At 48.3% G+C, this 24,768-nt stretch overlaps 4 protein-coding genes across 9 annotated transcripts in view; 2 read left to right on the plus strand and 2 right to left on the minus strand.

Moving 5' to 3' along the window:
* LOC141514480 (rhomboid-related protein 4-like) lies at positions 1 to 2,749 on the plus strand. 2 transcript variants are annotated; one of them, XM_074225351.1, is made up of 3 exons: positions 1 to 1,301; positions 1,579 to 1,664; positions 2,023 to 2,749. In XM_074225351.1, the coding sequence occupies exons 1-3, from the start codon at positions 920 to 922 to the stop codon at positions 2,419 to 2,421; spliced, it is 867 nt and encodes a 288-aa protein (XP_074081452.1). In that variant the 5' UTR covers positions 1 to 919; the 3' UTR covers positions 2,422 to 2,749. The 2 variants fall into 2 exon arrangements, with proteins under 2 accessions (XP_074081452.1, XP_074081453.1); XM_074225352.1 differs by having other exon boundaries at positions 1,559 to 1,664; positions 2,023 to 2,220.
* On the minus strand, positions 103 to 8,231 carry SAP25 (Sin3A associated protein 25). The gene is made up of 6 exons (XM_074225353.1): positions 7,901 to 8,231; positions 7,693 to 7,793; positions 7,501 to 7,586; positions 7,239 to 7,383; positions 5,565 to 5,662; positions 103 to 5,452 (listed from the first exon to the last, which is right to left on the minus strand). The coding sequence occupies exons 1-6, from the start codon at positions 8,023 to 8,025 to the stop codon at positions 5,258 to 5,260; spliced, it is 750 nt and encodes a 249-aa protein (XP_074081454.1). The 5' UTR covers positions 8,026 to 8,231; the 3' UTR covers positions 103 to 5,257.
* On the minus strand, positions 8,215 to 18,654 carry LRCH4 (leucine rich repeats and calponin homology domain containing 4). 2 transcript variants are annotated; one of them, XM_074225342.1, is made up of 18 exons: positions 18,396 to 18,654; positions 15,274 to 15,418; positions 14,787 to 14,913; positions 14,489 to 14,594; positions 13,799 to 13,935; positions 13,524 to 13,639; positions 13,249 to 13,348; positions 12,884 to 12,974; positions 12,724 to 12,797; positions 12,526 to 12,587; positions 12,241 to 12,357; positions 11,950 to 12,009; positions 11,779 to 11,864; positions 11,598 to 11,681; positions 11,245 to 11,330; positions 10,894 to 11,031; positions 10,731 to 10,808; positions 8,215 to 9,197 (listed from the first exon to the last, which is right to left on the minus strand). In XM_074225342.1, the coding sequence occupies exons 1-18, from the start codon at positions 18,613 to 18,615 to the stop codon at positions 9,075 to 9,077; spliced, it is 1,950 nt and encodes a 649-aa protein (XP_074081443.1). In that variant the 5' UTR covers positions 18,616 to 18,654; the 3' UTR covers positions 8,215 to 9,074. The 2 variants fall into 2 exon arrangements, with proteins under 2 accessions (XP_074081443.1, XP_074081441.1); XM_074225340.1 differs by lacking the exon at positions 8,215 to 9,197 and adding an exon at positions 9,766 to 10,468.
* Positions 17,755 to 24,768, plus strand: part of FBXO24 (F-box protein 24) — a 17,150-nt gene continuing 10,136 nt past the window's right edge. The window contains exons 1-8 of one of the 4 annotated variants that reach the window (XM_074225344.1): positions 17,755 to 17,773; positions 18,098 to 19,116; positions 20,895 to 20,993; positions 21,107 to 21,290; positions 22,281 to 22,519; positions 22,777 to 23,011; positions 23,913 to 24,071; positions 24,450 to 24,571. In XM_074225344.1, the coding sequence (XP_074081445.1) occupies positions 18,904 to 19,116; positions 20,895 to 20,993; positions 21,107 to 21,290; positions 22,281 to 22,519; positions 22,777 to 23,011; positions 23,913 to 24,071; positions 24,450 to 24,571 (1,251 nt within the window). In that variant the 5' untranslated portion in view covers positions 17,755 to 17,773; positions 18,098 to 18,903. The other 3 variants (XM_074225343.1, XM_074225346.1, XM_074225345.1) reach the window with 3 other exon arrangements.

A 24,768-nucleotide genomic window follows, 5' to 3' on the forward strand; every position in this document is an offset into this window, starting at 1 on the left:
GGAACAGCTAGGTAATTATTTGTCTGAGGTCGGACTTAAGCCCAGGTACTCCTGACTCCAGGGTCGGTGCTCTATCCACTGCGCCCCCTAGCCGCCCCGCGCCCCCTAGCCGCCCCTTAGCACGTATTCTCAATGTATAAATATTGTTTTGTGTTCCTCTGTCCGGCATCCCAGGAAGTTAGGTTGAAAATAAACACCAGAAATTATCCATTAGAACTACTTCTCTGTCCTGTTGTCCACTATGCCCCTGGATTATAGGTCTGCAGTTAGTGACTGGTAGATATGATTAAAATACAAAAATTCAAATTGGGATCCAAAATGCACATGCGCACCTTCTAACTTTAAGGAAGTCCACCTCGAAGACTACTTCTCTCTGAATCACCAAAATGGGTTGGGCAGATCTAGCTACCCTCTACTCTAAATAGTATTTCCTACTCCCACTTAGCTCTTGGCTAGAACTATCCCCCCACCTACCGGATCTGGCCAGCAAGCCCCTTAAGTTACCCGGACAGTAGGCTGGGGGTGAGTTAGAGTGCAAATTATGTTTTTCCTCTCTTTTTTTCTTAACAGGGAGCTAATTAAGTTAATACACATTAATTCTGGTCCCTCGTCCACCCAATTTTTATCCCTTTACCCTAGTTACCTAGTGTCCCTTTGGGCACCTTACTCCTCCGTTCAGAGTAAAGGGGTCTCTGTGAAATCACAGCTGCCGTCATAAAGGAGCAGACTGGATAGCGGTCTGGGGGAGGGAACCCTATTCCCATGTTTAGAAATAGGGGGAATTGGAATGGTCACCCGAATCCCTGTGTGAAGATCTGGGGCTTCAGACCATCGGGCAAAGTTAAAATTCAAGGGAAAGAAGTTCGATCTGAGTGGGGGAAATGCTTTGAGTTCCTTAAATTCTAAGTTCCCTCCCTCCATGGTGCTTGCAAAACAAAAGGGGCCAACACCCTGGCCTCAAGCCACAGTAGGGACCATGATCCTCATTATAAGCCTGTTCCTGTGGCCACTCGTGGACCCCCGCAAAATCTGCCTCTCACTAGATCCAGCCAACCGCTGGTGGCTACTGCTTCTGCTGGCTCCTGTGCACCATGAGAGTCCCTGGCACCTGGCCTGCAATGTTGTGGGACTGTGGATGACTGGGCGTCGTTTGGAACAGTCTGTGGGCACGGGCCTATTGTTAGTCTTGATGTCCTCGGCTACCCTTTTCACTGGTTTCCTTCACCTTGCCTTCAACTTGGCCAAGGAGGTGACACTCCAAGAAAGATGTCGCCGAGCTGACTGTGCCCTTGGCTTCTCCGGTACAGGAGGGACAGGAAATCCTCACACTTCAAGCCAGGAGAGGGAAAAAAAAAAAACCCTGGGGTGGTGGATAAGGGTAAAATGCCCAGAGAATTTGCTATAGTATCCTGGTATCGGGGAATTTTGTCAAACAACCCCCCTCCTGCTGTGTATCTGGGAATTTTCATCTTTTTAAAACGAGAAGGGGTGGGAAGGGAACCTCTGGCTCCTGGAGAATAGTGAACCCACGAAGTCCTCTTCCCCTTCCACCCCCAAGGTGTCCTGTTTGCCATGCAGGTGATGTCCAGCTCCGAGAGCTTCCTTGTGGGGAATCTGTTGTTGTGCCTGGCAGAATCTGTGGTGGCCAGCTGCTTCACCCCCAAGTGAGTGGGGCCCTTGGGCTGGGGATTTGACTTCAGGTGGCCTGAGGTGCCCATGAACACAGCTAATAGGTGATGCAGCTGGACCTACCACGCAGATTCCCCCGTGGGCTCCTGAATCCGCCACCTGGTACCTACAATTCTGCACCATCTGCTGACCTGCCCTTCCACGAGGGCTCCTTGCGCTACAGGAGCCCAGTGACCTCAGATAACTCCCTTCTCCTTGGGAATAGTAACACTGGATCAAATCCACCGCTTTAACGAAAAAAATCCCTGGAATTCCTTCGGCTGCCCCATCACGACCTGACGAGAAGCAGAAGCACCCCAAAACCATTACCAAGAGCCTCTTTTCCCTCCACAGGGTCTCCTTCAGCGGACACTTGGCAGGGGTCCTGGTGGGTCTGGTCTACCGCTCGGGGCCACTACGGGACCTCTCTCAGCCTGGGCCCCGCCGAAAATACGAGCTCCGCTAGACTCTTCCCCCGCCCAGCCATGCAAGCAACCAGTACAGCGGAGCCTGACCCCCAACTCCGCTTCCAGCTTTATTTTCGGGACTGGGGAGGCGGGCCCCGGTGGGGTGGGGCGAGAGACGCAGAGACGAGCCGCTTGGCCCCCCAAGTCTTGGGGGTCCGGCAGTCTTCTGGCCCTCTTCGAGCTGGGTCCTGGACAAGACCGTCCTCTCCCGGCCCCTCCACGTTCCCGGGATCCGGCCACTCTGCCTCACGGCCCTTTGACGCTGTTTTTCACTTTCTGGGGGTGATAAGATGGCTAGAGATGGGGCCTACCCACGGGGAGCTTGGTGTTTCTAACTAACTCACGGGGAAGGCAGACCCACGTCGGCCTAGACACGCGGGCAACGCTGGCACTCCCTTCTCCGGAGCTGTAGCGGGGCTATCCTGTAAACCAGCCCTTGGAGGCGGCACGAAGCAAGCACCTTAACCCCCTCGCCCTCCCTTCTCCCAGCTGCTTCCTAGCCTAGGACAGGCCCAGATGCTGGGGCTGAGGGCATGCGATCACAAAGGTTGGTGAGGAGGTGAGGACCCACCCCCCTCCCGGAATTAAAGGCCCTACTGGGGATGCAGTAGTCACTTTATTGTGCTTGGTTCCACGGCTAGAGTGCTCCAAGACAGTTACTACAACCAAGTCTGGGCATGCTTGACTGCCATCCAGGAATATCTACCAAGGAGAGAAGTCTAGATTCATGGAGGTTGCTAGGAAATGGTTTTCCCTTTATCAGGGGGTTCTTTTTACATGGTTACCTCTTTCTCCCTCACTATAGAAATAACCCCTCTGGTCCTTTACACGTGTTTTTCCTGTTTGTCCACTCTGACATCTGCTGCAGACTCTCAGCATCACAGCCAATTTACCTCCTCTTCACCCTTTAGACTCTCAGGTGATTGGTCTGGAAATCCAAAAGCCCTGTGCAGTTGTGGGCACACTGAAGCCTCTCACAGAGCCCAGGGACCTGTGTGGCTGGCAGGCACCCAGATGGGTTTGTGATCCATAGCATCCATGACTGTATAGGACACTAGATGGGTGGGACCTCCTCAGGCTCACCAGGATTATGATTACATCCAGAAGAATCCCTGAAGTACTGGGATGTGGCTCAAGAGGAGGGGGGTTACCCCAGGAGTAATTCCCTTGAGGACAGAGAGCAAAGTAGGCTGAGGGGCAACTATGTTATTCATTGAAGGCATTGAGGCCAAGGGGTACATGGTGATGGAGTTGCCCTGGAGGGTTCAAAATGCTGCTTAATGCTATAATCCAGTAGTCTGCTATGAGTACATGATCATGGATTAATCCCTCTCAAAATCACCTCAGTACTACAGCTCAGTGTCATAAAACTGCCTCCTCCTGGTACTCTGCAAAGACAGCTGCAGTCACCAGGTTGCCAGTAAAAACTGACAAATTCCTGGGCTCTGAAGTCAGCAGGAGAAATATGTAGGGATCAAAGTCCACGGGGGCTGGCAAGGCGGATTAGACTCCTGCTACCAGCAGGGAAGGTGGCCTCAACTAGGTTGACCTATATCTGAGGCAGGAAAGAAAGGCCAAGCAGCCAGGCCCAGGTTGGTCCTCTGTTCCTTGGCCTGTGGAGGCCAACCCCATACCTATCTATACACAGAATCAAGTTCTGGAGTCTGCAGGCCAGGGTGCTCTTCTCAACCCCTCATACCCTTTTAGCTAGGGTGATTAATGTGGCAGATTAATGTGGCACAACAGTCAACTGTCTTCTTCCCAGCTGTTGGGCTGCAATAGGATTTAATTGGAATTGGGAAAGAGGGTGGTTTGTATAAAGTAGTGCTGACCCTAGTCCTGTGGTATCCAGTACAACTAATCCAGAAACTAAGTTGATTTAGGTTTAACTCCCTTTCCCCCAGGTAGTTGTCTCTCTTCGAGTTGTCATATATATCTTTTTTCAGTAAAGTAACAAGAGTTAATCCCTCAATACCTGCTCCAAAATTTCATCCTGAAAAATATATTTTTTTTGGACTTTTGCAAGGCAGTGGGATTAAGTGACTTGCCCAAGGTCACATAACTAGGTAAATCTGAGACCATAATTTGAATGCCAGTGCTCTATTAACTATGCCACCTAGCTGACCTGAAAATGGCATTGAAAAAAAACTGCCCACATATATAGATGATTTCATAACTTTTTTTTCTTTCTCTCTACAGTTCTCTCCAGTAATAAGTGCTTCCTCATTCCTAAACCTCTCCAAATTGCTGTTTGAAATTCCTGCAATGCTCTTCCCATCCTCAGTTCTTAGGCATTGGATTTTGCCCAAGTACTATCTTCCTCTTAATAGAGCAATTCCTCCAATATTCCTAGCCAAATTTGCATGAGGCAAGGGAGGAATCTTAAAGAACACTGTTAGCTAGAGAGGCCCATAGAGAAAGATCTTGTAACTCTGGGAGCAACCTCTTTTTAACCTCTCATTTGAGAGACCAAATTTCCTTTTCCTTTTAGCTCTTGTGCCAATCAGTACACACAAGGCCCTCATTATTAAAGCCTGCCAAGGCAGTGATCATGGGCATATGACAGAACCTACCTTTCACTTTAAACTGCGTGTACTAATGGCACTGGTTCCAGCCTGTCCTGCCACCTGTACTCCACAGTGATTTCCCCATATGCCACCAATAGAACACAGCTGGAGTACAAGGGGGAAAAAACTGGATGATTTATCATCCCCAGATTATATCGAAATCACTTGTCTTCCTGGTCATAAATCTATGCCACAAATAATTTGGATCATAAATTACTTTAGTTATTTTATATTTGAATTCTCAGCACCTAGCTAACAAGCCTGGAAAGATAATAATTTTGAATGTGAGACAGTTGAATACAGTTGAATACACATTACCCTGACTCTTTATTCAGCCCCACAGCAATAGACCATTTTCAGCAAAAAGGGGGAAGGGGAAAGAAATAAGAGCACTCTTTACTCTCACTCCCCAAACTGTAATATAGCAACAAGAAATAGGACTCTTGGGGGAAGGGGGGAGAAGGACATGAGGCAGCTTTCCTTACTCCCAAAGAGTATTGGTGAGAGGGATAAGATGAGGATAAAAATGATAGAATCCAACTTTGGCTAAGTGAGCTATGGAGTGGATGCGGCTAGGGAGGGCTTTGGAGTGGGAGTAGATTCTGTCTCCCCTTGGCTCATCTCAAGTAGGCAGGTAACAGCAGTTATCTCCGGACCACATTGCCAAGTCAAGATGGGGGCTGGGTTTGGCTGTGTGGAGACTGACATTATGGGGGGTGGGGCAAGAAGTTGCCTAGACCTCCTCAGGATCTGAAGAAACAACAATAATTGGATTAGCAATGGAAGAATCTTAAGGGTTTGTGACCTCAGTAAGGCCCCAAATCCACCCCAGGGTCTTGGATGAAAGGGGAGTATTTCTCACCTGTTGGGGCGATTGGGATAGGCCAAGGGGAATCCGAGTAATGGAAGGCAAGAGAGGATCGGAGAAAAAGAAATCTTCAGAGCAGAGAGCTGGAAAATCTTAGTACAGAGATTAATGTTGGTATTTGCTTGCTATCCACATTCAGAGGTAAATAACAAGGAATCCTAATATATACTATGTTCATGTTTTAAAAACTCTCTAATAATATGTTGACTGTTTGCCAGCATGGGGAGGAGGGAAGAAAGGGATGGTGGTAGAAAAAGATGGAACTCATAAATTTGCAAATGGATGAATGTTGAAAAGCTATCATTGCATGTAATTGGAAAAATAAAAATTTCAATTTAGTATTCATATATGCTTACATTCCCCAAAGCTCAATTCCCTCCCAGCTATAGAGGAATTTTTTCTAACCTTGAATTTACCCTTGACTCCTCTTTTACTCACCTAAATCCAATCACTAGGTAAAATTTAAGAGATTCTAGCTAACTTCGCAGTTGAACCTTTTCCAACCCAATTGCTGGATCACACACATAATTCAAGATCCTATACAAGCTTCAAAGAGACAATTGTAAATTGTAATTGCCTCAAGCAGCCAACTCTACAGTTACCAAAGAATTATCCCACAATAGGGGCGGCTAGGTGGCGCAGTGGATAAAGCACTGGCCTTGGAGTCAGGAGTACCAGGGTTCAAATTCGGTCTCAGACACTTAATAATTACCTAGCTGTGCAGCCTTGGGCAAGCCACTTAACCCCATTTGCCTTGCAAAAACCTAAAAAGAAAAAAATTATCCCACAATGTTTCCTAATTACCTCTAAAATAAGCTATGAATTCCTCTGCCTCTCAAGGTTCTCCAAAGTCAGGCCCAGATCTTACCTTTACAACTCTAACTTCCAATATTCCCCTTTTACATGCTCTGGGCAAAGTGAACAGAAGTTACCAGAACTGGTGTTCTTTTTTTTCTTTTAAGGTTTTTGCAAGGCAAATGGGGTTAAGTGGCTTGCCCAAGGCTGCACAGCTAGGTAATTATTAAGTGTCTGAGACCGGATTTGAACCCAAGTACTGACTCCAGCCAGTGCTTTATCCACTGTGCCACCTAGCTGCCCCTCAGAACTGGTATTCTTATCTCTGACAATGTATTTGCACAAATTGTTCTTTACCCTTATTACACTATCATCAAAATGCTTCTCTTTTAAGACTCAGCTCTGTAGAGACTTAATTAGAATTTATATAATGCTTTAAAGCAAGGTGCTTTACAAATACACAAAACGCACAACAAAATGCTTCCAAATTGTTATCCCTAAAGTACAGGTCTGAAGGAAACCTGAAGAAATTTCAGTGGCTCCTCTAGAATAACATACAAATTCCTTTATGAGATAACCTAGCTCTAACCTATCTTTTTGAATCGACTAATAAATTAACCTAACTTGCTGCCCCTTCCATTCCTTTGTCCATTGTCCTAAATGCTTTAACTCTGGTCTTTTGGAATCCCTAGGTTCCTCTGGGGTCAGCTCATGTGGTCACCTTTTCTGATCCCCAGCAGTAGTTTGTGCTTTCTTTGGACCCCAATTTTAAGGAGGAAATAACCTAAGTGGGGAGGGGTCCTTAAGAAGCCCAGGTTCCTTATCTATCCTGGATCTCCATCAGTTTGTAACCCAGCTAAGGAAGTTCAATACCTTTATTACTCTGGGAGTGCTCCCTGTTCCCCTCTACTTCAGGCGGAGTAAGGATGTTTTGGTCCTGGGCATCAAACAAGGCACAGAAGGATGGATGCCAGATGGTTCTGAAGGAGATTGCGTTACCAGAACCAGAATTCCTTATCTGAGGAAAGGATTTTTACATTTACCACAAAATTCAACACTGATCCTGTCTTTCCCACCATCAGTCCACAAATTCCGCCCCACTTTTAGGTCCCAGTCCACTCATCCAACCCATCACCCTTTCAGTTACTGCTCTGCTTTCATAGTCGGTTTCCCAGGGAGCTGGTTGACTCCCCTCTTTGAAGCTCTGGGTGAGAACTGGGGCTAGGAAGAATGGAAACTGAAATAAGAATAGGCCAAAAATCATAAAGAGGGGGATTGCCACTGCAGGGCAAAATTCGGATAGGATGGGAAATGTTGGCTCACTTACTCTGATTACCCAGAAGCTGTTGACCAAAATGAAGCCTAACATTGGGTGGCTGAATTTTGTCCCTTCGGAGCTGAAATGCAGGAGGCGACCCAGGCTGGGAGCTGAAGGTTAAGAGGAAAAGTGAAGCTTGCTCCTAGATCCTGGATTCTGAACCCCTTATTTATTGATCTAGCCCCCCTCCTCGAGGTTTGCTCCGACACACACTCACCTGTAGGGTGCGGAGGTTCCCGCGGCCCTCTCTGTCTCTCCGGCAGGGTCGCAGTCCTCTTCTAGACCACCAGCGGCTTTAGCCCAGTCTTCCTCTCCTCCCCCCGGGGGAAGGTAGGGGATCATCACAGGTGTGGGGTGCACACAAGACTGCCTCTCCTTCACCCCGCAGCCGGAGCCCTGCCCCCTGGCTTCCTCCACCCGGTAGATGCCCCCCAGCCTTTTCCCCCTTGGAGCACTACCGCTCCTCAGACTAGACCCCCGGCTCTGCCTCCTCGGCCGGGTGACTGCAGCTGTGACTTTGGGCCAACAAGCCCCTCTCCCTCCCCAGGTAAGCGCTCCAGGACCTCAAGCGGGAAAGGAAGGGGGGAGGGCGCCGGGCGGGAGGGACCCCCCAACCAACAAATGCTGAGAAGCCACTGATCCTGCAGGGGCGGGGCGCCCCCGGGGGGAGTCGAGTCTGGGGCAAGGGGCTCCTTAAGAGGGCGTGCAGATCTCAAGGCAGGCGGCCAGGGCCAAAAGGTGGGCCCTTTTACCACCTGGGGACTCCCGAGTCGTGGCGGATGGTAGGCGGAGGTGTGAGAAACAAGACAGAAGTTCTGAGAAACCCACCCACAAGAGGAAGCGATAAGAAGTCCAGAGTGCTGGGAGTAAAGGGTACCCTAGAGGCATCCTTAATTTCCCTGACCTCCCCCAGTCATTAAAGAAAAGCCTCATAGACGTTCATTCACAGGCAGCCTAACTGAAAATCAACCCAGGAGGCTCCTGGCTATTTATTGGGGGGCCTGACACAACTTGAGGGATATATATCAAGGGGGCAGGGAGTGTTTGTCCAGGTACCTTTTTACTCCATCCCAGACCTCTTCCCTTGCCTCTTCCCTCAGAATCCAGGCTGAACATTTCTTCTTTATTTCTTTAGTGTGAGTCACAGCATTTCAGTAGGAATTACTGCTCTCTACCCCACAAGTCTGGAAACAGCACCCGCGTGGCATGGGGCCACTACTGATTTCTTCCCACCCACCTAAGAGTCCGGGAGCAGGAAAATGGGCAGAAAGTAATATCCCTCTGCCCCATCCCACTTCCAATTGATTTATGGGCAACCGTAACCTAAAAATATCCATGTTTGCTGGTGTCTGGGCTCCTGGATGTCTTGTCTGATTTCCCCTTCCCCTTGCCTAAGGATGCCCATGGGACCCTGCCTGCTCCAGCAAGGCATGGACAGCAGTGGCGATGTTGGGGAGGCCCTTTTCAGGGGTCCCCTCCTCTTCTAAGATGTGGTGGGGCTGGCACAGGGCTTCCTGAGGGATGGGGGAGGGGGAAATGAAGGATTCTAGGTTAGTCTTCATGAACTAACTTTTCTAGCCCACTCCATTCCTGGAGAGACAAATGAGTCCCCACCCAGGCCTGGAGGCCCAACTTTCCACTCAAACTTGATAGCCCACTTCTGAATAGAGGGGTGGTAGAAAGGGATCACATATCAAGATGAAAACTAGGCCTCAGACTCAGGCTACTTCCATTCTCCCTCTCTGTTCTTAATGTCACCTGTATCCAGCCCTGCATACAGACACTGCACATAGACTGGAAAGATGGGAGAGAAGCCTTGAAGGGATGAGTTAGGTCAGTGTTTAACACAAAACGCTCATCAGCTATTAATTGCTACATTGCGATAAAATCTTGTGCTAATGGTTCTGCAAGAGGGCAGATTTGAACTAGACACTTCAGAAGACTTTTGCTGGATGGCCATGGAGTGGGGTGATGCTTTGGGCTCAGGAGGCTTCCTATTTATTGGCTAGAAAAGGGAAGCAAGTGGGAAGATGGCACCAGTGACACAAAGCGGGTACAAAATACACATAACATACACAGAGGCAGTGATCAATATCTATACAGTTTATAAACAAAGAGGGAGACTTGGGCAAAGGCCCTATCATCCCCTAAAAATATAGTGATCTCTCTACAAAATAAAGATAATTTAACAGGAGAAGACTGGGATAAGGGGGATGAGGAGGGAGGTAGAGGCAGGACCAAAATATGAGTGCAGGGGTCCAAATCCTCTCTGAAGAATCAAGAAAGGCCAGAGGGAACAGAGAGATGGAGGATCCACAATGAAGTTCTATGGGAATGAGGACAGGGGCCCTTGGAGGGGGATAGGGTATCACAGGGCTTCTGAAAGCACTGTATACATGTATGGAAAAGGGGAATCAGTACAACTTTATGAGGGCAGAAGGCATCATTGGTCAGACAAAATGGCAGAGAAGGTCACTGAGGTAAGTCCTCACAGTGAAAAAAATATTTTTTAGAGGGAAAAGTAGTAGGGGAAAGGAATTTTCATAAATAGGCACATGAGGTTTGGGGATGTTCAGACTCCAGGAGCTTAGGAGCCTAGGAGCCCAGCATAGGTGACATAGAGCAGGAACATGAGGACCACGTAGAATAAGGCGAAGCCACCCAGGCTGGGAGAGAGCCCAAGGGACAAGGGGCCCTCCCCCCTACCACACTTCACAGCCTCCATCGTGGTACGTAGCCCCTGTGTGGTACCCTGGAGGAGGTCGGAGGGCAGGCACAGGTCAGCCTGCGGTAGGTCAGAAAGGCAGGGAAGCAGAACAGACGGACATACATCAGCAGCAGCAAAACCTTCCCCTCCCAAATCTCCCTCACATGCTGACTGGCAGTAACCCATAGGCTAAGTTTTCTCCCATGCTTTCTTCTGGTGGGGCCTAGGACCCCTTCCATTTCCTTCATGCAACATATCCAACCCTCCTTCCCCATGTACCTCTCTCCCACCTCCATAGCATGCACCCCACCCTATAGATGCTCACACAACCACTCCCTACCTCAGGGACTCCCATCTTTCGACAGGCCTCTAAGAAACTTTCCACATTCTTTCGAGCCTTGAGAGCACTAAGTTTTGGCTAAGATAGGGATGAGAAAGTTGGAGGTGAAACATAAAAAATGACTAGTGGCTTTCTTCCACCCAATCCTCCCCTATATACTAACCACAGCAGGTGAAGGAACATGTATGAAGGGCACAGAGCGGGGACGAAGGTGGTTGGCTAACTGACAGAGGACAACACCATTAGCCAGAGCATCAACTAAATCCTCAGGCAAGGGTTGCTGTAGGCAAGATTCAAGGACCTGGGGAAATATAAAGGGTTGGAGCACAGGCTCTATCTTTTTATACTCCTTAGAAAGAAGGAACAGGTTTCTTGAGTTCCATGAAATGGGAGTTTAGGGGAGATTTAATAACTGGCAAACAAAGTTGGAGTAGAATTTTTGAGTCCTGTAAGAGAATTCAAACCTACTTCTCTACTTAGGATCATGAGTGTGATGAGGCTAGGGAAGACCTACCTGGCGGAGTTGAGTCATTAACTCTTCCTTTTTCATCACTTGGTGGGACTGTCGTGGTCTCAGAATAGGTTCTGATGAAAGTGGGCCTGGGGAGGAAGTTAAAGACAAAGTTGACAAAACAATGGGGTTGTATCCCTTCTCCATACCATACTCTCTTCTCCCTTACATTTTTCCTCAACACTCCAATTGAAATCTTTTTTATCACCTTCTGTGAAAAAAGAAACTGGGGTCTACAGAGACAGAGTACACAAATCTAGGATAATATCTCAACTTGCAGAAATTTGAAGGGAGGAGTGGAGGGGAAGTGACTGACCCAGGTACAAAGGAAGATGTTCAGTAGGCCTACAACTCACCTGAGTTGCTCTGTGAAGATGAACGGAACAGGAAACTATTTGGTCTTTGGATGGAGCCAAGTGGTTGGGGAGAAGGACCTGTGGCTAGGGGAACGTAGGGATAAAAGGTTAAAATGAAACCAAGAATGTTAAAGTAGTTGACCATCACCATCTAAAAGATGCCTTAGGGGTTCTAACTCACCTGGACAAGGTGTGTGGTGAGGATCCAGAGAGGAAGGGTTGGGTTCAGGAGCACCAGGCTGGGGACCAATTCGCTTGGAGGAATTGCTAAGGGAAGAGAGTTAATTGAGAGAGGATGTTGGAAAGGGATGATAGTCGAGTTGAGAATAGAGATGAGGAAGAAAAGACTTACTTGTAAGGGGCTATGCTGGTAGCATTTCCCCCACCACCTTTGTTTGCCAGTCTCAGGAAACTAGAAAGAAATCAGTTAAGACAGAAAAGGGAAGATAAATGTTGGAAGAATATTCACATAAAGTGAGAAATTCCCATTCTTTATCTCTAAGGTGGGAAAGATCAGAGAGGCAGTTTTTCTAGCTCCACCTCCCATCTCCCACAACCAATCAAATGTAGCCAATCACCAAATCCTATCTCATCTCAAGGTCCCCTACTCTGCCCTAGTCTCACCCTTGTCCATTTTTTATACCTCTCCTTTCTGGGGGACCCCCACATGCTTCCCTGCTGCTGTTGCCTCCTCTCTCGATCCTGCCACAGCTGCAGAGTGTCTGGCCGACGACGTTCTTCACCAGCTGGCTCCTCCAACCTGAAAAGTAAGAGGCAAGTCAAGAATCCATGGGGTCCAAAGGGAAAGAGGACTGAGAAGAAAAGTCAAAGGAGAAGAGAAAGGGAAGCCAATGGAGCAGAATGAGAAGTAATTGGACTGGGGTAATAATGGGGCAGTGGGTTGATAATAGGACTGAGGCAATGATACCTGGCTCTAGGGTGGCTTTCTACTTCCATCTCTGGGTTCTTTTGCTCTGCCAGCTGCTGCTCCTAGGAAAGGAGGGTACACAACCATCATGTTGAGAGATTTGCCATGCCATAGCCCACCTTTTTATGTTGCATTTCCACAAGGACTCACCCAACCCTCCCATTTCCCTTGATGTTACTAAAGCTGGGGCCCCCTCACCTCAATAGGACCTCTCTCCTCCTCCCCAGGTACATTGCTGTCTATGAAGTCAATTTGTTCAGGGTCCCCATCACCTGAGAAGGCCAAGGGAGAGTCAAGGGAACATCTAGCTCCCCAGCCCCACCTTCTGTCCATTCTCTGTCACCCCTGCCCTACTCACCTGTTCTATCTTCCCTCTGTTCTCTATACCCCCGAGGTTCTTGGGTCAATTCTGAGATACGGAAAGATAGTTCTGAAAATTCATCTGTCAGCTATAAAGAGGGAGAGAAAGGGTCTCTGAGACCAACCCCCCCAAAATCACAATTGAATATTGTTTTGGAATGGATAGAGGAGTGTGAGGAGGAGTGTGAGTAGGGGTGTGTGTGTGTGTGTGTGTGTGTGTGTGTGTGTGTGTGTGTGTATCCATCCAATCTCTTTCTGGTATAGGAAGACAGAGAGACAGATATTTAAAAAAAAGATACTTCTTTCCTGAGGGCTCTCTCATAGGGCTGGGAAAGGATTTGCCCATTTGAAGAGGCCCCTTACCTCATTTCCAGACCATCTCTTACTTCCACTGTCAACACTGTGGAATCCAGAGTCCAGCCCACCATCATATCGACGTCCAGGGAACAAATCTTCCACAGGGCTATATTGGGGGAAGTCATGGTTTACATGTCAACTGAATAGACACTCCCCCCCCAACCATATCCATATCCTTAAATTCTCCATTTATCTGAGAAAGAGTTCAATCCAAAACCTCTCTGAATAATATGGTCTATATAAAGCTAACCATATAACTCTTTTTATAACCTGTGACTTACCAGGGGCTGAAGCTTGACAAGTGAGAGGTTGGCAGGTCCCCAAATCCAGAGACTCCCCGCTCTCCAGCCTCTAATGAAAGATACTTGAAGATATGAAGTTTTCCCTTCAGGCAGATCTGGGAGTCAGTAAAAAGAAAGGGAGAATGCCTGAAGAGCTGTGAATTACAGTCCTTAGGATTCACCTCTTCCCAACTTTGGAAAATGGCTTCTTTAAGCCATTTTTTAGATAGACTTTATCCTGTTCACCAGCCCCTTCTAGGTCCAAGGTATCTCACCTGTGCAGGAGGGCTCTGAAGAGGATTACTATCTAGCAGAATGACCTGGAGGTGCTTAAGACGGCGAAAAGAGCTTGGGATTCGAGAAACATGGTTACAGGAAAAATCCAAACGGACAAGAGGAAGGTCTCCCAATTCTGGAGAACAAATAATGATTTAGAGTTGGACCATAGAATGGAGGGTCAATTATACCCTAATGATCTAATCCTTTTTTCCCCCTCTGCTCCCCCACCCCACACACCTTCCATTCCTGCTAGGCTAATGATCTGTCTACTGATTTACACCATGCTCATTCCTCCCTTTGTGTTCTTTATCATGTTACCTTCACTTGAAAGGCTCTCCTCTATCCAAAGTCTACCATCCTTCAAGACTCAGCTCAAGTTTCACCTCTTCCATGAAGTTTTCCCTGTCTGTCCCAGCCCACATTGAACTCTCCTTATTCTGAACTCTTAGTATACTTATAATCAGAACCACCCAATTTAACATTTAATTCACATGCTGTCTTATATTTTTCTGTTTCACGTTTATTAGTCTGGCTTCTTCAACTAGAACTGTGATGGTAGGAACCACACATACTTTTGGTTAAATGACTAATTATTTAATTTTAGAGGGTATGGATGAGTTGGGGAGGAGGCTTTCTGATGATTACTGAGGATTCTACAAACCCACCCAGACCCAGACCTCCCTCACCATCAGGCAGAGTGCTGAGCTGGTTCCTCCGCACATTAAGGTCCCTCAAGCAGTGGAGGTTACCCAACTGGAGGGGAAGGGACTGAAGTTCATTGCTGCTTACATCCTGAAATTAGGGAGGACACTTGGGTTTGAGACCAGAGTCAGGCTGCCTGTAACCCCATCCATATTTTGATTATCATCACCTATTCCACCCCTCCCCTCCCACCTTCCACCCAGCTCCCTGCAATTGTTTCTCCTCAACCTTCCCTCCAAAAAACCCAAGGACCTCCCCCTTCCATGGCTATTCCATTCTCACAAGCTGTCTTAGGTTTCCCAAGGTTCCAATGTCAGGAGGCAGGGCCCCTAGTTTGTTGTTGCTGACAATGAGCACACGAAGGGGCAGCTGGCAGATATAAGGAGGCAGTGACAACAGTTGGTTCCGGCTGTAGTAGGGGAAAAAAAAATAGGCTCATAGTTCAGACCTAGATGGCCTAGAAAATGCCTCCATGTTTAGAAGGTTCTGTAAGATCAGGATTCAATTCCGAGGTTTATCACCCCTATATGAGCCTCGGAGTGGGGCAAGTTATTCCCACTCCCCTTCACTTTTTTTTTAAAGTTTTTGCAAGGCAAAGGGGTTAAGTGGCTTGCCCAAGGCCACACAGCTAGGTAATTATTAAGTGTCTGAGGCCAGATTTGAACTCAGGTACTCCTGACTCCAGGGCCGGTGCTCTATCCACTGTGCCACCTAACCGCCCCTCCCCTTTCACTTCTAAAGCTGAGACCTCCCCAAATAACCACTGTACCTTAGGTTGAGGTAAGTAAGGGCCGTGAGATTCCCCAGCGCTGGGTTCAGACACCGAAGACAGTTGTGATAGAGGCTCAGCCCCTCTAGGGACACCAGCTGGCATGCTGCCTCTGGCACCTCAGGGAACCGGTTCCTGGACAGGTCTAGAGGGGATCAGGTAGAGTAGGGGATAGCTATGGGAAAAGCCCAGTCCTCTATATAACAGGATTCCTGACTTACCCATAAGTGGCACAGGCATCCCCGTCTCCTCTATAAACAACAGGTGATTCTTTAAAATTAACATGACTGAGGAGCCATGAAGAAGGCAAGAGGATAAGACAGACAGCAAAGGGAAACAGAGAAAATGTTAAGATTGTGGGTAGAGAGAAAAAGGGAAGAGTGTGAAACGGGATAAAAGGGTTCCCTATCTCAGTATGACATTCCTCTTTCTTCTCCTTACTTCATTCTAAGCCTCTCTCAAGGGAGCCTAAGATTCCCTGTGTCCTAGCTCCAACTACAAGCAGTGATGGTGAGGATCCCAACAGTTAAAAAAAAAAAGTCTTCCTCTCAATGAGTTCCCTCCAGACTGGCCCCAGATGGCTGCTTGCCCAGAGAAGCTATCATGGCTACTCCTCAACAATCCCTATTCCCCAATCAGGCCTTCCCCCTCCAGCCAGATTACATAACCAGTTTCACTTCCTCTCCACCTGACCCAGTGTGTGAAGCTAGGATAGGAAAAAAAGACCTTCCTAGGCCAGACTCCCCCCAACTCTAGGAAATCCTAGAAACTCAGAATTCCTTTTGTTTCTACTAATCAAACTGTAGGATTTCGAATGGAAGACTTTGACAACTCTCTAGATTATAGCCCAACCCCATTCTCTAGTGCTGGAGAAAGCACTTTCCTGAGGTAGGGTGCATCTGCCCCTCAAGGAAGCTGGCCTCCTGACAAAATGAAATGGAAAAACAGTCTATCAACCAGCTTCCTGTATTTTTCACAGGTCAGGCAGAAGGGAAAAGACTCAAAAGGTTCTGCTTTACATTCTCCCAACCTACAGAGAAACTATTTGACATCTGAGAAGGCATTTTGGGAAATATTTAGGGTTCCCATCATCATTCACCATCATATTGGCGGGTTGTACAAAAAAATCCTCAAAGAAAGAAGGGGGGGGTGGGAATGAAGGGAGGAAAGGGGGAAGAGGAGAGCAAGGTAGAATGGGATGTGGTCAGGGTCTAGGCTGCTAGCCCTGTGTCTCCTGTCAAAAAAAAAAAAACACAACTCCCAGACCCATGAGTGACATTTGATCTTTTTCAAAGCAAAACATATAGAGGCAGCTGGTGGTTTAGTGGATAAAGTACTGGGTCTGGAGTTCAAATACAGTCTCAGACACTTCCTAGCTGAGTAAACTTGGGTAAATCACTTCATCTCAAATTGTTTGATAAAAGCAGGAGAAGGAAATGACAAATGACTTCAGTATCTTTGCCAAGAAAATCTCATGGACAGCTCTAGTCCATGGGGTCATAAAGGGCTAGACACTCCTTAACAAAACCTAATGTACAGGCAGAGGAGGTATAAAGAAAATGAGATATATCTTGGAAGTAGGAGTTGGGGGGGGGAGAAGACTTTATATATATATACATATATATACATATATATGTATATATATATATATATATATATACACACACATACATATGAAATCCTAAATTAACTTAGGCAGAGGGGTCTGAGCCACTTATCTAAGAAAACTGAAGAGACACACTGGTTCATCAGGGAGGAAAAGCTTGGTGGTTTGATGATAGGGAGATTCCTCATTCAGTGAGTATGGGATCCCCCAGATTAAAACCAAAATTGAAGAGAGATGGCTTGACTTTTCACAACAGGCTGGGTCAGAGTTATAGACTCTAGGAATGCAATTTTCTAGCAGCTGCCAGCTCTAGGTCCTAGCCTGCCTTAAGCAGCTGAGTGAGTTCCCCTGACAATTTACCCAGAGAACATCAGCTCAGGAGATAAAGGATGAAAGGCAATATTGTTTAGGCCTTAAGTGTGAGGGAGAAGTTATTGTAGTGGAAAGTTTACTGAACTAGGAGTTAAAAAATCTGGGTTCGAATTCCAGTAAATATCTAGTAGTTATAACATGAAGGTAGTAAACCTGAGCAAGTTACTTTCCTTTGCTGGCTCTGGGTTTTTTTTTTTTTTCATTTGTAAAATACCGGGGATGCATAAATAATAGGATCTCTTTGTAAAGGTCCTCCCAGTTCTGAAATATTTACAATCATAACTAGGAAAAAAGGATGTCAAGGAAGAAATACGGAATATGATTCTTTTCTCCTTTCACTTCTGCAGGATCTGATTTTTTTTCATCTAACTGAAGTTACCTTTTTAAGAGGGAAGAAGTAACTGAGATGTGAATGCTATGGTCCCTTATGAGGTCACAGGCTCCTGTCAGTGACCTCACTGGCGGAGGGCAGGAGAAGCTTCAAATGAGAAACCGGGGACCGGATAGGGCAGTTAAGCCTAGGTAAGGCGGCTTCCATTCACAGGGCTCTTCCCCGAGGCTTCCTGATTGGCTGGGCCGGTGGGAAGAAGGGCGGGGAGGGAGGAGAGGTTGTAGAGATTACAGTAAGAAAATGAGAACCATCGAGTTCTGAAGTGGGTAGCCCTTGGAGAAAGCAGAGTTCAGGTGAGACATCTGGATGAAAGGAGGAAGGGAGGAGAAAAGTAGCCAGAACTTGGAAATGAGGAGTACCCCCAAAGTTTAAGTGACTCCGGGGCGGCTCAGTTCGCTCATCGGTAAAAGGAGGAGGTTGGGATGGATGTTAGTTACGATTTCTTCCGGCTCTAGGTGAGGGGGCAGCTTCGGTGCAACGCAGTGGACGCCAGGTTGTGCAAATGAAGAGGCGCGGTCAGAAAAGTGCCAACTAGAATTTAGCCAGTTGGGGCATAGTTTTGCAAACGATCAGCGAATGCAAAGGCCAGGCGGCCAGGTACGGAAGAAAGGTGGTAGTTTATGCAGAGGGAGCTCAGAGAAGGCCCGGGCCAGGCCGGAGGGGCGCAGCTAGGCACGAGTGAGCCTTGGCAGGAGGCGTGATGATGCACAGAAGGGCTCCCGAGTCCCCGGCCCGGCCCAAGGGCTCACTTACCGGCTTGGGTTATATCCGACAGGTCGTAGCCACCGGCCGTGCCCCTAGGGAACTGCTTCAGACGCCGGTTGGACAGGTTCAGTGTCCCAGTGGCTACGGCCTCCTCTAAAGCCCGCTCGGCGCTCCGGCTCCCCGGCAACGCCGCAGATCCCGGAACTCGGGCGGCCGCCGGGGTGTCCTCGCCTCCGACGGCGGGTGAGGCTACTATCGCAGCCGCCATGGGCCCCCGCGCTCCCCGCAGCTGTCTGACGCACCGGAGCCAGCGGCCTTCCCCTCCCTCCCCCTCCCCCAAGCCGTCGCACTCTCTCCGGGAGACTCGAGAGCGGTCAGAAGCCTCCCGGAGCAATCGCCGTCGCGGGACGGGCGCGGTCAGCCAATCAGGACTGGCTACGGGAAGATATGGCCCCGCCCAGTGAGGGCAGAGCGAGAAGGAGGAGGGACACGAGGTAGTGCTCGCCAACGGCCGCTGCCCGAAGCCGGCACACCCCTCGTCGGCTTATCCAATCAGATGCCCGAAGCCAGACCCGGCTCTAATCAGGTCCGGCGAGAAGGCGGGGACTCCAGCTCTCGGCGAAAACGGAACGTCACACGACGCGAACACAGTAGGCCGTGCCCTCTTCTCGCGGCGACCAATCACAGGCGAGGGTCTGCCAAACGGACCAATCAGAAGACCCTCAGGAAGGAAACCAGAGGCGTTGAAGCTGAGGGCGTGGCCTCCGCTGTGAGGAACGTTTTTGCCTGCCAATAGTAATAGGAGGGGTGGTGCCGGGGTCACTGGGGGAGAGGCTGAGGTTCCACTAACCTAGGAGGGCGTGAGTGTGAGGGAAGCTGTGAGTAATACCACCAGGGGGCAAGGCGAGAGAGCGAAAGCCGGCAGGGCCCAGGCGGGTGGCTGACTGTGTGCAACCAAGTGATGCAACAGGAACTGGTGACAAGTGCTGGAGATGTGCTGCGGATAAGGAGGAACAACGAGTGTGGCAGGGTGAGCGTGCAAAGGCCAAATGGGTTTCTCAGGCAGTGACCTAAGGGTGCCATTGTGAAGGTCACACAGGTGTGGCATACATAAGTGTGCCGGGACGGTGGCAAGAGGCCTGAAGCACCCCAAAGGGCGGTTCGACGGACAGTTCAGTTGAAGCATAGGGAGTGTGCACAGCTGTGGGCAGCTCCCGCTGTCTTTGGGGGGAGAGGAGGCTGGTAAACCTTCCACCCCCGAGCTTTTCTTTTTCCTAGCTCCAGAATATATTTACCAGTCCCTTCAATTAAGCACAAAAACTACCACTCAGACCCTGAAACTCTATGCCTCTACGGGCTTCCAAGAATCCAGGGAAGTGCTGTGGGCAACAACAGGTCCAGTGTTGGAGAAAAGGGTTAAGAACCATTTTTTTTTTAAAGTATCGCCCATACTTTCCCTCCTCTCTCCAAAAGAAAACAATTGCATTTTTCAGATATTTTTCCTGACACATAACCCTGAATTGTTTTTTTTTTCTAGTGGTAGTACAGGTGAGACCTGACTGATGAATTTCTGAGACCCGGACTGCAAGGGTTAGGCCTGTAGTCAGTGGTCATGGAATATTGAAGTCAACTAGACAACACAAGGAGCAAATACTGAGCATTATTAGGGTGTTTCTATATTAGGAAAACCCCCAATCATATCCCTCAACCCGAGTCCATTTTTCAGAACCCAGTATAAGTTGGCAAGAAGAGTAGATTAGCTTCCCCAGGACTATGATATATAGTCCTATTCATTACTGGAATAAGAAGTTGGAGTATTGGAAGTTGTGGAGTAGGAAGATCTCAGCTACTGCTCCTGAATAAATCCTGGGAGAAAGGAGAGGTGTCCCTTTATTGAAGAATCATGCTGTGAGTCCTCTGAGGCCATAGGGTAAGAGATTGGTCAGAGACCCAGGGGCTTGCTAAGAGATGCAGTCCTGGGCAAGGTTGGGCACACAGGTCACAGTGGCTGGATGGTGAGGTCACAGAGAAGTTTGTTTGCCTGGTGCTCCATGTGGGGGAGGGGCTGCAGAGGGGGAGGAGCCTCAAAGGGCCCCCAAGACCAGGCAGGGGGCATGGTGTGGGAAGGGCAGCACGGGTGGGGCCCAGGAGCTGAGTGAAGGGGGCAGGGGGGGGGGCCAGGTGGCCAAGGAAGGGAAGGAGCAGGGGGGGGGTGGGGGGTCAGGATGGTGAGGAGGAGCCGAAGAAGGAGGCTGCAGAGATTCACAAAGCTGTGCGGTCGGGAGGAGGGGCTCAGGGTGAGGGGGACCAGGGGCAGGGCTTCGGATAACAGATACTAAAAGGTAGTATTAGGGTAGTGGGGGAATAACTGTCTTGCACAGAAACAATCCTGAAGAAGACAGACATAATGGGAGGGCATGAAGCTCTGAAACCAGAGAGAGGAGAGAATAAAAGGAAGGAGACAGGCAAGAGTCACAGAAAGAGAAGAGGGGAGAAAATCAGACTACATGACTCAATGATCAGACCATTTTTCTTCTCCTTGGGTAGGTAAAGCGAAGTTGCCCTCCATGTGGACCAGAGCCTGGAAGTGGTGGGAAGAAGGGTAGAGGGAACCCCGTGTCTGTTCAGCTGTTTCCCCCTGAGCTGGTAAGTTGAGGGACTAGAGGCCTGAGACTTGGAGGGGGGGGCGCGTTTAGTGTTGAGGTTGGGCCCAGACACATATGTCCCAACCTAATTTCTCTTCCCCCTGAATTCTCTAGGTGGAACACATTATCTCATTCCTCCCAGTTCGGGATATTGTTGCCCTGGGTCAGACCTGTCACTACTTCCAGGAAGTATGTGATGCCGAGGGTGTATGGAGGAGAATCTGTCGAAGGCTCAGCCCCCGACTTCGAGAGCAGGGTGCTGGTTCCCGACCCTGGAAAAGAGCTGCTATCCTAAACTGTATGCCCCAGTAACAGGATAACCCAGCCCCAACCCTCCCCCTGCCACTGGGCCCTATTGCTCTTTCTCTTACTTCATCCCTCTTATGACTCCTGAGACCTTGGGAGATTCTTTGGAAGAAATTTACTAAACCCAGCTCTCTACCCTCCTCATTCTATCCCACTCTCTTACCTTAGAAATGCTATTGGATTCCTAGAATCCTAGATCTAGCTCATTTATAGCTCCCCAAGAAAATCCCCTAACTGGAGTACCTCGGTTCAAATACGACCTCAGAAACTTAATAATTACCTAACCGTGTGGCCTTGGGCAAGCCACTTAACCCCTAACCTAAAGATTCTTGGATATTCTACTCACCCCTACTTCTAAATCCAATAACATATCTCTCCTGCTTTTTTCTCCTCTCCTCCCCCACCATAAAGTCTTCAGTCCAGAGTCCTAGCATTCTCCCAGAGAAAACTAGAGATCCTTAATCCTAAACTCCTGACAAATAGGATTTCTCAATTTTTCTCCATAATGTCCCCTAAAGCTGTCTAAATATTCCTTGGCAACCCCTATTTGTGCTTCCTAATCTTCATGTCTCTGAGGGAATCTGGGGAGGGGCCTGGGTTCTGGATTTCTAACTGTGTAGGGTCTATATGAGAGAGGATTATTGGATAGGCCTCTCTGTGTCTCCATCTTCACTTGTCTGTTTTGTTTGTATGCTTGGTCTCTTCCAGCATTTTTCCTGATACCTCTGACACAGGGCTAGACTTTGTAGTTAAGCAGGTATTTGGGAGTGGGGAAAATTTGGCATGGGGCAAAGGGAAAGAAAGTAGTGCCCAGGCCTGTGGCCTAAGAGTTTTTAAAATGTGGGTTTGTATTGTTTTTTAATGATTCCCAGTCTATAAATGGGAGGGGTAGGAAGCTTAAGCACCATGGAGTTGCAGAATCCATTTTGTCCCAAATTCTTAACCACTGCCCCCTGCCATATATAATTTCCCCCTCCCCCAGACACCAAAGGCCTATACTTCCAGGCGTTTGGGGGCCGCCGCCGCTGCCTCAGTAAGAGCGTGGCCCCCCTGCTTGCCCATGGATACCGACGCTTCCTGCCAACCAAGGATCATGTCTTCATTCTTGATTATGCTGGGACTCTCTTCTTCCTCAAGAATGCACTGGTATCTTCCACTCTTGGCCAGATCCAATGGAAGCGAGCATGCCGCTATGTTGTGCTGTGCCGGGGAGCCAAGGATGTGAGAGACTTGAGACCCTAAAGACCCTCTACCAAACTCCTCCTCATTCTCAGAACCCAAGTGTCCAAGACCACTACCCCCTTGCCACCACAACTGGTGTCCCCTTAGACCCAGGCATCTGGGAATTTAGCTCCAATCCATTGCCTTCCAGCCCTAGGACTTTGGGACTAGTAATTTTCACCAGGTCTAGGACTAAGGTTGTTCTACTTTGTTGCCAGGTGGCTCTTGGAACCCAGGTATCCCTATTTTCTTTGCAGTTTGCCTCAGATCCACGGAGTGACACTGTCTATCGCAAATACTTGTATGTGTTGGCCACACGAGAGCAGCCAGGAGTGGTGGGGGGGCCTGGTGGAAGAGCCTGCGACTGTGTGGAGGTTTATCTGCAGTCCAGTGGACAGCGTGTCTTCAAGATGACATTTCACCACTCCATGCGCTTCAAGCAGATTGTGCTGGTTGGTCAGGAGACTCAGCGGGCTCTGTTACTGCTTACTGGTACAGTCCTGCCTTCTCCCAAATCTAAAGTTACAGAATGTCAAGAGTCAGAAGAGGCCTTAGGAATTCCTCCAGTCTATCTTTCCCTTCATTTTATTAAAGAGATGAGAAAATTGGGGCAGCTAGGTGGTGCAGTGGATAAAGCACTGGCCCTGGAGTCAGGAGTACCTGGGTTCAAATCCGGTCTCAGACACTTAATAATTACCTAGCTGTGTGGCCTTGGGTAAACCACTTAACCCCATTTGCCTCACGAAAAAAACCTAAAAAGAAAAAAAAAAGAAAAAGATGAGAAAATTGAGGGGAAGGATTTGCCCAAGGTCACACAGCCTGAATTAGAAGTCCAGGGCCCTTTCAGAGACCATTCTGGCCTTCTCTTCCTCTTAATTCTATTAAACATATGTTAAGCCCTGACTTGTTACAGATCAGTACTAAAGTGTTGGAGAAAACCAACCACAGATAAATGCCTTAGAAGTGTTTGTGGGGCAGTTCAGTGGTACAATGGATAGATTACCCTACAAATTTTTTTTTTCGCCAACAGATTGATTAAAAATATTAACTCTAGCTGGATCCCTAAAAACAATATTTTCTAGACCCCAATTCTGCTTCTAATTCCTTGAACACAGGAATCTTGACAATTTAGCTTCACCTTAATTTGCCCTGCCCCCAACCTTCTAATTCAGTTGAATCTGCGAATATGACTGTCAGCTTAAAGTGTAAGGAGAATCTTTGTTGAACTTGATTGAAGTCAGTCTTTACTAGTGTGCCAAATCTTCCATCTCATAGAAAAGAATACTCCCTGGTTCTGAGGGGCAGTTTGAATGGTGAAGGAGTTGGGGGGGGGTCTCCTAGTCCCTCAAAATCCCTAACATCCTCTTCCTGGCCCATCCCCTATATTATCCAGAAGAAGGAAAGATTTACTCCTTGGTGGTAAATGAAACACAGCTAGATCAACCTCGGTCATACACAGTGCAACTAGCATTGAGGAAAGTGTCTCGTTGTTTGCCCCATCTCCGAGTAGCCCGAATGGCCTCCAATCAAAGCAGCACACTCTACATTACAGGTACATCTCCCTGGGCCCCACTCTGATTATACCCTACAACTTCATTGTAAATCTCACCTAGTTCAAACCCTTCTCATCCTCATTCCCCTCTCCCATGACCTATGTACAACTCTGAATGTTCATTGTTTACAAGTGTTACTGTGTGTACTGAGCATTTTAGTAGCTAGGATCACTACAGACTTTTAAAGTTCTGGTTCCCAAGGACCCTAGCTACCCCATCTACCCCTAATCTTTGATTCTGTGTCCCCCTATTCCCTCCTTTATCCAGTTTCTCCAACAGCCATATCTAGAGATAGCCTTTATCGGGGTGGGAGCCTTTTCCCTTGGGAGATGAGTATTTTAGGAGCTTTGGTGCTGAGAACCCACCCCACCCCCCAGACCAGGGGGGAGTGTATTTTGAGGTACACACACCTGGAGTATATCGTGATCTCTTTGGGACCCTTCATGCCTTTGATCCTCTGGACCAGCAGATGCCACTTGCCCTCTCACTACCTGCTAAGGTGGGAGAATTTCTAAAAGGGGAAGGGAGGAGGGGGATTAGAAAGCAAAAACTGGGGCTGAGAAGGGAAGAGATTTGAACAGAAGATGGGAGGGAAGGAAAGTCATCAGGGAAATGTCTTGAAAAAAACAGGGAAAGAAAAAGTTTTAGGGATCAGGTCTTTGGAATTATATTCAAATGCTCTGCCCCTTCTACTTC

This window comes from Macrotis lagotis, chromosome 2, assembly GCF_037893015.1.
Source record: "Macrotis lagotis isolate mMagLag1 chromosome 2, bilby.v1.9.chrom.fasta, whole genome shotgun sequence".
NCBI lineage: Eukaryota > Metazoa > Chordata > Mammalia > Peramelemorphia > Peramelidae > Macrotis > Macrotis lagotis.

Coding starts and splice junctions, on each gene's coding strand:
- LOC141514480 (XM_074225351.1), top strand. CDS start 920: ATGGTGCTTGCAAAACAAAAGGGGCCAACACCCTGGCCTCAAGCCACA. Junction 1,302..1,578: donor CTGTGCCCTTGGCTTCTCCG/GTACAGGAGGGA, acceptor TTTGCCATGCAG/GTGATGTCCAGCTCCGAGAG. Junction 1,665..2,022: donor GCCAGCTGCTTCACCCCCAA/GTGAGTGGGGCC, acceptor TTCCCTCCACAG/GGTCTCCTTCAGCGGACACT.
- SAP25 (XM_074225353.1), bottom strand. CDS start 8,025: ATGATCCCCTACCTTCCCCCGGGGGGAGGAGAGGAAGACTGGGCTAAA. Junction 7,794..7,900: donor GGAACCTCCGCACCCTACAG/GTGAGTGTGTGT, acceptor CTTAACCTTCAG/CTCCCAGCCTGGGTCGCCTC. Junction 5,663..7,238: donor GCACTCCCAGAGTAATAAAG/GTATTGAACTTC, acceptor CTCTGTACTAAG/ATTTTCCAGCTCTCTGCTCT.
- LRCH4 (XM_074225340.1), bottom strand. CDS start 18,615: ATGGCGGCTGCGATAGTAGCCTCACCCGCCGTCGGAGGCGAGGACACC. Junction 14,595..14,786: donor TGGGAAACCTAAGACAGCTT/GTGAGAATGGAA, acceptor CCCTAATTTCAG/GATGTAAGCAGCAATGAACT. Junction 13,936..14,488: donor GCTCAGCACTCTGCCTGATG/GTGAGGGAGGTC, acceptor TTTGTTCTCCAG/AATTGGGAGACCTTCCTCTT.